Source organism: Brachyhypopomus gauderio, chromosome 15 (assembly GCF_052324685.1).
Source record: "Brachyhypopomus gauderio isolate BG-103 chromosome 15, BGAUD_0.2, whole genome shotgun sequence".
NCBI classification, from domain to species: Eukaryota; Metazoa; Chordata; class Actinopteri; order Gymnotiformes; family Hypopomidae; genus Brachyhypopomus; species Brachyhypopomus gauderio.
The window spans coordinates 15,293,685-15,304,539 of NC_135225.1; the positions used below are offsets into that span (position 1 = coordinate 15,293,685).

Consider the following 10,855-nt stretch of genomic DNA (forward strand, 5'->3'; position numbering starts at 1 on the left):
TCATCCTCAAACACACATCTTCACACACTCAACACTGCCCTAAAGCCTGAATCATCCTCAAACACACATCTTCACACACTCAACACTGCCCTAAAGCCTGAAGCATCCTCAAACACACATCTTCACACACACAACACTGCCCTAAAGCCTGAATCATCCTCAAACACACATCTTCACACACTCAACACTGCCGTAAAGCCTGAAGCATCCTCAAACACACACCTTCACACACTCAACACTGCCCTAAAGCCTGAATCATCCTCAAACACACATCTTCACACACTCAACACTGCCCTAAAGCCTGAATCATCCTCAAACACACATCTTCACACACTCAACACTGCCCTAAAGCCTGAAGCATCCTCAAACACACATCTTCACACACTCAACACTGCCGTAAAGCCTGAATCATCCTCAAACACACATCTTCACACACACAACACTGCCCTAAAGCCTGAATCATCCTCAAACACACATCTTCACACACTCAACACTGCCGTAAAGCCTGAAGCATCCTCAAACACACATCTTCACACACTCAACACTGCCCTAAAGCCTGAATCATCCTCAAACACATCCTCACACACTCATACTCAGTTGCTTGCACACACATTGCGTCATACATACCGACACTAACACACTCGTACACAAGAGTAAGCATACCTCCTCACACACATACACACACATACATACACACACACACACACACACACACACACACATGGTTAAATGACAGGACTCATCGGTAGGCTGGCATTAACGTTGTCTGTTGGCCAATCAAAATATTTGAAGGAAATGTTTATTACTGCAATGGTAGCAGCTGTGGCCTCTGGTCTGAATGAAACCTTTATACACAAGAATTTACCATTGTAGCTAGGAAACCAAAAAAAGAGAGGAATAAGGATAGAAAACTAAAGAAAGAAAGAAAGAAAGAAAGAAAGAAAGAAAACATCAAATTGATTGAGGCCTTGTGGCTATTTTCCTCTGTATTGTGATTTTCACAAATGTGTGTGTGTGTCTGTAAGAGTGAGTGTGTGCGTGTGTGCGTGTGTGTGTGTGTGGTTTGCCGCAGTGTTCGTGGTATGTGATGGTTGGCCTGTAACAACTAACCCATCTCAGACCGAGAGCAAACAACCTTTGTTTGCATGTCAAATTGGCAGTTCAGTGTGGCGTGGCCAGACAGTGTGAACTAGACACACACAATCATATTCACCACACATACAGACACACACACACACACACACAAGCTTACTCAAACTCCAACACTCAAACACTCAAACATGTTATTTTGTCACTCAGCAACATTGAGAACCAGGTTTATCAACACACACAAATACATACACACACACACACACACTCACGGACCATTCTGAAATGTTTGACTTATATATTCTTCATGTGAGTCACAACGAGCCATGTAAAAGAGTTATCACACACACGGAGCTATGCTCAAGGATCAGCAGCTGTAGAGTTCAGAGACACACACACACACACACGCATGCAGGAACATACACACTAGGCATGGCACGGTTTTTGTGAACGAACCGAACCGTACGGTTCGCTTGTCACAAACACAGGCCATTATTACCCACCAGAACACAAACCCAAACACAGGCCATTATTACCCACCAGAACACAAACCCAAACACAGGCCATTATTACCCACCAGAACACAAACCCAAACAAAGGCCATTATTACCCACCAGAACACAAACCCAAGCACAGGCCATTATTACCCACCAGAACACACAGATTTAACGAGATACCTCACACACTGATGTAAATGTATGCATGCCCTTGTTGAGATGTGTGTGTGTGTGTGTGTGTGTGTGTGTGTGTGTGTGTGTGTGTGTGTGTGTGTGTGTGTGTGTGTGTGTGTGTGTGTGTGTGTGTGTGTGTGTGTCATCTGATACCATAAGGGACAGACTGGAATGTTGTCTTTTCTCTGCTTGGCCCTGATTAAAATGGTAACACACAGAGAGATGAGAGGCCAAACAAGTGCAAACAAATTCATTCTGTTGCAATCACACTTTTAAGCATGCATACATTCACACACACACACACACACACACACACACACACACACACCTCTCAACAAGGGCATGCATACACACTTACATACCTCTAACTGCTGAATGAATAGAAAGCCATTTAAATCACCAATCCATTAGAAGCCATTAAAGCTTTATCACTACAATACGTTTTCGTTTAAAATCACAGCTTTACATGCAGATGAAACTGCAAGTGTTCATATCTGAACAGTTCACACACTGGAGCACACTGACGATGTGTTATAGGACCTTAATAAAGCAGTGTGTTGTGTTAATACAGCAGTGTGTTGTGTTAATAAAGCAGTGTGTTGTGTTATAGGACCTGAATACAGCAGTGTGTTGTGTTAATACAGCAGTGTGTTGTGTTATAGGACTGTGGCCAGACCAGATTGATCCACCTCAGATCAAAACCTGCAAAGTGGAGGATGACATCCGCTGGCCAAGTAAGATGTGTGTGTGTGTGTTTGTGTGTGTGTGTGTGTGTGTGTGTGTGTGTGTGTGTGTGTGTGTGTGTGTGTGTGTGTGTGTGTGTGTGTGTGTGTGTGTGTGTGTGTGTGTGTGTAGAGCATAAGTTAGCTGAACATTCTTCAGTCGTCCTTACACTACCAAAACACTGCCAATATATCAAAGAGTAAACTCAGTCTCTCACACTACCAGTGCTGATGTCACATAACAACACACCCATCAGCTGCCTACACGTACTGGCACAGAACAGACGTGTTTTTAGAATTTTTAGAGTGAAGAATTTGTTAGAAAATAGACACTGCACAGCAGAAGAGTACATCTTCGTCTCTAGAACAGAGTCCAGTACAGAGATAAGGAGGGTACGTTTCCTGTGCGTCTGCCTGCTCCTTGGGGTTCTGTGATCTCATCACCATCGTGTCTGTGGATACACCGGCCCCAGTTCCATACACCCCTGCCCTGTATCTGTTTCCCACACACCGGCCTTCCAGAGGTCATGCTCACACCGGCCTGGGCAGGGGGTTCTGTCCAGTGGTGAGATGGCTGAACATGTAAAGATGTCCCCGCCCATGTGTTCTGGAATGTCCAGTGTGGGGGCTGCAGTGTGGGGCCTCCAGTGTGGGACCTCCAGTGTGGGACATCCAGTGTGGGACCTGCAGTGTGGGGCCTGCAGTGTGGGACCTCCAGTGTGGGACCTCCAGTGTGGGGCCTGCAGTGTGGGGCCTGCAGTGTGGGATCTCCAGTGTGGGACCTGCATGCCATCACTGTCCCCGCCCATGTGTTGAGGTTTTACTATAGTTACTAAAGTAGTGTTGGAAGACTCACAGTTTCCACACTTTGATAATGGGCTTTGCTTGGTGTTGAGATTATTATTTGTGATTTTGCTAATTGCGTTCCCTTTCAAAGGTGAGCACAGACACTCTGATATAGCAAGTTAAACTCTAGTCATAAACACTTCTGTTGGTATTTGAGACTGAGGGCGTAGTTAATGCTGGCTTTTTGGAAACATTTTGGGTTCATCTGCATTTGTGGCACACTGAAGGTTCACCTCCATCTATTCCTCCTTGTACCATTGCTAAAAAAAACATGACATAGTCTGTGGGATCTGAGTGAAGAGGAGTAAGTTTGTTTAGATGCTGGCGTGGAGTTACAGTAGCAGGGAGCAGCATTGAAGCCTGTTGTATTAACCACAGTGGCCCCTGGTGTAACACCCACACTGTTCCATGGTGTAACATCCACATTGTTCCCTGGTGTATTAACCAGTGTCCCCTGGTGTAACAACCACACTGTCCCATGGTGTATTAACCACAGTGTCCCCTGGTGTAACAACCACACTGTTCCATGGCGTAACATCCACATTGTTCCCTGGTGTATTAACCAGTGTCCCCTGGTGTAACAACCACACTGTCCCATGGTGTATTAACCACAGTGTCCTCTGGTGTAACAACCACACGGTTCCATGGCGTAACATCCACATTGTCCCCTGGTGTAACAACTACACTGTCCCAGGTGTATTAACCACAGTGTCCCCTGGTGTAACAACTACACTGTTCCCTGGTGTAACAATCACAGTGTTCCATGGTGTAACAGCCACATTGTTCCCTGGTGGTTTAACTAGTGTTTCCTGGTGTAACAACCACACTGTTCCCTGGTGTAACAAACAGTATCCCCTTGTGTAACAATCACACTGTTCCCAGGTGTATTAACCACAGTGTTCCCTGGTGTAACAACTACACTGTTCCCTGGTGTAACACACTGTTTCCTGCCAAAGGGTGAACTGCTTCTCGGATATAGAAGAAAAGGCCTAGTAGTACTTGTGGAAACTCTCTCTCTCTCTCTCTCTCTCTCTCTTTTTCTCACCTGCTGGGATCGTTTATGGGACTCACAGGTGTGGGCCAGCAAGCTTTGCATTCTCATCTTCTAAACAAACTTTTCACAGGTGAGCTCTAGGATTTGCATCCTAGCCAGTGATGGGCCCCACAGCACACACACATACGCATATACACACACACACACACACACACACACGTACGTACGAGCACCATACACACACACACGCACAGAAGGCAAATTAGGCTAACCTCTGCGTCAAGGTGGGTTATACGCTTCACTGTGGGCTAGTGGAACTCTGAGAAAAACTGCTCCCTGCAGAGGAATGTACACACACACACACACATACACACACACGCTCCTGACTTTTCTTCTATTTATCTTTTTTTCTGCTTTTTTTCAGTCTTTTCTTTTTCTGAGTCAACACTTTTTTTTAACCAGAGTACTAGTGTAATAGAGATCATGTGTGGGCCGTGTCCCTACTGTAGCTCTCTGCTTCACACACACACACACACACACACACACACACACACACACACACACACACACACACACACGCACACGTGCGCACATTCACACATTCACACACAAACCTACACAAATCACAGCCTACACATAATCCTTTACACGTCACTGCCTACACATTTCAGTCATTGTTTGTGTGAGTATGTGTGTGTGTGTGTGTGTGTGTGTGTGTGTGTGGCTGTCCCAGAAGCAATTTTGAACTTCACAGAAAGGCCTGTGTTTGAAGGTTCTTTTATTAAAGATTTAAACAGGGAAAACTAGGATTGCCTGAAGCTGTATGATCCATGTTAGGCCTCTAGAGGGAGCTGGTGAGGGGGTGCTGTTCTTTGGCATGGGGCCATCAGCTGATGTGTTTCAGCAGTATCTTGAAGGTGACCCAACAATTATCCATTCAGTGCTTGTCAACTTCCTATTGAAATCTCGCATGGTATGTTAGCGTGTGTGTGTGTGTGATATTGCCCCTCCTTCTCCTTGTTCTATTATTGGCATAAAAGAGAGTGGCAGAAAGAGAGAGCGAGAGAGAGAGGGAGATACTGAAGAAGGAGGAGGGGAGAAAGAGGAGGAGGTTTTTGAGGAGCTGTCATTTCAGAATTAGCAGGCGACTCCACTTCTTGAATCAACCGCAGCTGAAAGCCGGAGTTCCGCTCGGCTGGAATCCGATATGGGCCCCTCAGAGCACGGCAGTCTGGGAAAAACATGGCAAGGACCTTCATCCCCTCCCCTGTTCTGGTGTTAGAGAGAGAGAGAGAGAGAGAGAGAGAGAGAGAAATAGAGAGATAGATTGATTCATTGATTCATTGGGGGAATCCTCCACAGGAAAACATGTTAAAAACTAAGCATAGGAGTGTGCATTACAAAAAGTGTGCACTACAGGGAGATGTCACGTAAAGCCCAGCTTGTTGTCCCGCAGGGTGATGACACGCCAAAACTGCTCTTTAGCAAAAACTGCTCCGCTATCCCATCATGCACTGCTCTTGTAAGGGCACTCAGGGAAAAAAACCAACATAAAAATAAAAGCAGGTCATAGAAAAACAACCTGAAAATATGGCATACATGTCACAGATGTGCATGTGTGCCTTCGTGCTTGTGTGTGTGTGTGTGTGTGTGTGTGTGTGTGTGTGTGTGTGTGTGTGTTGTGTGTGTGTGTGTGTGTGTGTGTGTGTGTGTGTGTGTGTGTGTGTGTGTGTGTGTGTGTGTGTGTGTGTGTGTGTGTGTGTGCATGAACATGCAGGTTTTTTTTCCATCACCCTTGTCTTGGTCTAGATGACTTGTCTCCTTGCCAAAGCCCTCTCACACAGGATATGATGCGATCCAAATACATCAAACACAGCCTTCATCACGCTCTTCTCTGCTGCCCCCTACAGGCAATCATGCAGTATTTCCTCATAGGAAATTAGTGAGTCATAGTAAATGTAATGTAAATGTAATTTTGTGATTTTTACACCGCAATCGAAATTTGTCCTCCGATTTTAACCCATCTGTGCAGTTAGAACACACACACACACACACTAGTGATTACTAGGGGGCTGTGGATCACACGTGTCCAGAGTGGTGGGCAGCCCTAGCCCGGCGCCCGTGGAGCAGTTGGGGTTAGGTGCCTTGTTCAAGGGAACCTCAGTCATGGCCTCAGGTCTGGGAATTGAACCCATGACCCTCCGGTCACAAGACCAGTTCCCTACCACAGGACCATGACTGCCCCATAGTCCCTTAATGACCTCAGTTTGACAGAATGAGGAACGAATTGGAGATGCTGTGAACAAACCACACATGGCGTCTCAGACCAGTTAGTGCTGAGTCGTGGTTTAGTGGGTGGGCTAAGCACTAGGACCTTTTTCATCTTTCTGTTCCAAATGTGGAGTGGTGATTGTGTACAGGACAGAGCGGTAATTAGGAGCAGAACTGCAACTCTGCGTTTGTGCAGTTGCCCTGTTTGCAGCCAGGTGTCAGTACTGAGCAGCACGGCTGATCACTTAGGCTCCTACAGTAATTATCAGTGAGGTTATTGGCTCCTACAATAATTAACAGTGAGATTGAGAATGTTATTGGCTCCTACAATAATTAACAGTGAGATTGAGAATGTTATTGGCTCCTACAGTAATTAACAGTGATTAACTCTCTTTCTGTCTCTCTCACTCTTTCCCTATTTCTTCATTCCCCCTCCCTTTCTCTCCCTATCTCTCCCCTCCCCTTCCTCTCTCTCTCCCTGTCTAACCCCCCAGGTACAGATCTGTTCCCACAGAGGGCCACATTTCCATCCCTCTCTCCACTGACTCCGCGGTTCCCGGACCCTCACATGCACTATCCTGCACCCTTCACCTACTCCACCAACCCCTCTAGCACAGGCATCGGGGGCCTCAGTGTGACCGGCATGCCAGCCTCCACCCGATACCACACCTACCTGCCGCCCCCCTATCCTGGCAACCAGAACCAGACCTCCCATTTCCAGACCAACACCTCTCCCTATCACCTGTACTACGGCACCAGCTCGGGCTCCTACCAGTTCTCCATGGTGCCGGCCGGCGGAGCGGGCTCGGGCGGAGAACGCTCGCCCACGCGCATGCTCTCATCCTGCACGGCAGCGGGCGGGGCCTCCGCCTCCGGGGGCGGGGCCGCGGGCCTGATGAATGCCAGCCTCGGCAGCCAGAGCGACGGCGTAGAGGCTGACGGCAGCCACAGCAACTCGCCGACCACCATGAGTACGTCGGGACGCATGGACGAGTCGGTCTGGAGACCTTACTGAGCTGGGGGAGGGGAGGGGCGGGGCAAGGGGGGAGGAAGCGAAGCAAAGCTTATGGACTTTGAGGAAGGCTGAAGCGCCGATGTGGGTCCAGCCGGCTGCACCACGGCTCTGTGCTCTTAAACGCAAAACTGGGCAGATGAAGAACGGCACCCCAACCTGTATCTTCTGAAACAACGTCCTGAAACACAGACTCTGCCCTCCGGCCCTGACGGCCCTGACGCTGGGGGGCCTGTGTAATGGGATGAAATGAGTGTTTGCAAGCCTTCATCCACTGGTCCAGGACCAGTGACTGGACTGAACAGCCTTCACCCACTGGTCCAGGACCAGTGACAGAACTGGCTGGTGACCACAGGTCCACCATGTAATATAAGCCACATAATACAGGCCTGAAGTGATTAAGGTACTTTTATTTACATCTGTGTCGTTTTGCAAACTCCACTGCTTTTGTCTCGGAGCGTAAGGTCCCCATAGGTGAACGGGCAGTGATGGTGCTAGTGGGGACGGTCCCAGCAGCACTCTCTGAACTGGGCTTAAGGGCTGTGTGAGGTTCTGACTGCAGAGAAAATCACAAGACTGCTTGCTGGGACAGACGCTGTTCTTCATGTTAGATAAAAACCAAAGAACCTGATTCAGTTGATGTAAAAGTTCTTGTACCACAGTCAAGCACAGTTAACGGCCTTCAGAGCACACTGTCATTCATTTATGGAATAGTTTTTGACAGTAACTATTTTGAAATAACTGTTTTGTTTATTTTTACATTTCTGTTTGTCTTTAAATGAAACTTCTTCAGGCCACAGTTTTCTTTCTTTTTAAGGACTTCCGGTTTGGGGTTCTTTAATTTATTTGAGCCAGTTCTATATAAATATTTCTTTATTTGATTTTGGGTCAAAAACATGTTTATCATTTAATTTTTTCTTTTTTGCTTCTCTTTTTTCTCCTCTTTGTTGATCATTGATTTAATATAAGATTGCAAGTTATGCTACTGTAATATATTACGTCTAAATTATAAAACAGTAGAAATTTTAAATGTAATGTCTGTTTTCCAATGTAGCTCTAATGCACTAAATCATTTATTTAAAGAAAATGTCATCACAAAACAGAGACCTACCAAACATCATCACACCACACATTCCAAAGGCGTAAAGAGTCTAGTGCCCAAAGAGGAGGTGGAATTGTATGGACGCCAAACTGTTAGGAGTGAATCTTTCACAGTACCAATAACGGCCTACACGTGAGGGTCCGGCCACATGGTCGCCCGGCTGCTCGGGTGACGTCATTGCACCCTCCGCAGTGTGAAGACGGCAGGGAGCTTCCAGCAAGTCCGTTAGATGTGTGTGTTTCTACAGTGTTATCCTCCATGAAGCAAGAGAGCGGATGATGTGGGGGCGTGTCTGGAAGCAGGTCTGCCCCTCCCCCTCTCACAGGAGATCACCTGTGCGTTTTACTTTAACCCTTCACCGCCCAGAGGCCGTTCCCTTCACACCTGGTCTCTGCACTTTTAAGGGGGGGGGGGGGGGGGGGGATCTCCTTTCAGCATGGCATCTCCTCCCTTCAGGCGCTGCATCTCCGTGACAGCAAGGCCCTCCGACCCTCTTTGTTCAGCCCTTTGAAGCTTTTCTGAAGTGGCTCATCATTGTCGTTTGTACATAATTAATGTTGTGAGCTGGGGGGCGTCGCTGGGGCAACAGTGACACGCGGCAACGTTGGGACACGTTCTCGTCGGTGTAGCACGCAACGGTGTAACCCAGATCAGAGCCTTGGTTCTGTCCAAGCCAAGCTCACGTCACTCCCTTACAGACGTGATGCTCGTTACCATCAGAGGTTTGATTCAGATCTGATGCCATTCTGGTCTCACATGTGGGTCTTCACTTGTCTTCTGATGCACAGACAATCCAGTTTCATAGACTCAGGAAACAGCTGTATCCAAATGTAAGCCTTCTCAACAACAGCACAGCCATTGGTGTTAGATATAGTGGAGCGGCCTAATGAAAGCACAGTGTATGTGTGTGAGCGCAAAGATGGAGTTAAACTGCCTTTAACACAGACAGCAGGCCAGGACAACGGGGAAGGCGTGGAGACAGACTGTCCCTCATCTCTCACTCCACTGAGGGACACTTTCTCTCACTCCACTGAGGGACACTTCTCTCACTCCACTGAGGGACACTTTCTCTCGTAGTTTTGTGGCAGATTTGTTGCAGCAGACACTGAGCGATTTAGGGTCTCGATCTGGGTCTCACATCTTGCAAACAGCATTTTTCCTCCCAGAGTTGCATTATGGGAACCAAGACGTAAGTCTTATCTACAGGATAAATCGTGTTTTTCATTCACTGTATCTTGTAATTTGGACTCTGTAATATGCTCCGCTATAATCTTCATTGTGTGCTAACAAATGTAATTTTTCATGCAATTTAATTAAAAATGACATGTTTTGCTTGTATTTGAAAGTCCTATTATTTGTGTCAAATTTTCAGTATTATGCTCAAATGCAAGTTAAAGCCATCTATGTCCGAGGAATCATCACTGTTTTGTGGAGGGTCTTATTTTACTTGTCTTATTGGACATGATTTCAGTGTCTTGGCTAAACTGAATCTTCTAAAGCCACAATGGTCTCATCATGCCAACATGATTCTCCAGGTTCAAAGATTCATTATTTGCCTAAATGTAAACATGTTGAATCTGATTGGTCACAAAGACCATAAATAAATCTATCAGAGAGACAATGAAGAAGCTTTTCATATCCAACCCAACCTGTGTCTACACACACCCAGCAAACACACCCAGTACCAGTGACTACACAATCCCAGTATGACTGTCTACAGACAGCCAGAACACACGGTCCAGGGTCAGTTTACTTACACATAAAACAGGGTGACTCATATCTACACAATAAACACACTGAAAAACACAATCACAAATTAATTAGGACTCCAATAACAGAGCTGAAATGAAAACACCAGTGAAGAAGACCTGAAAACGATATAATGAGATATATGAATACACAAGATAAAGAGACTATACCAGACAGCTGAAGCCAACAGCATGGGGAGGGGCCTAAATAAACTAAAATAACAGCACATGGAGAAGGAAAACAAGTGTCTGTACACACATCCAGTACACACATCCAGTACCTCTGTCTGTACACACACACACACCCTGAGTAGATGTGAGAGACATGAGCGTGAGAGCTCTAAGTGGGTGTGAGAGACGTGAGTGTGAGAGATGTGAGTGGGTGTGACAGACATGAGTG

The 10,855-nt window shown here is 46.6% G+C and overlaps 1 protein-coding gene across 1 annotated transcript in view; it reads left to right on the plus strand.

Moving 5' to 3' along the window:
- Positions 1 to 10,045, plus strand: part of runx3 (RUNX family transcription factor 3) — a 52,659-nt gene extending 42,614 nt beyond the window's left edge. Inside the window, exons 7-8 of the mRNA XM_076975630.1 lie at positions 2,423 to 2,494; positions 7,088 to 10,045. Of these exons, the coding sequence (XP_076831745.1) occupies positions 2,423 to 2,494; positions 7,088 to 7,608 (593 nt within the window). The 3' untranslated portion in view covers positions 7,609 to 10,045. The remainder of the gene's footprint in view (positions 1 to 2,422; positions 2,495 to 7,087) is intronic.
- Positions 10,046 to 10,855: the final 810 nt, after the last annotated feature.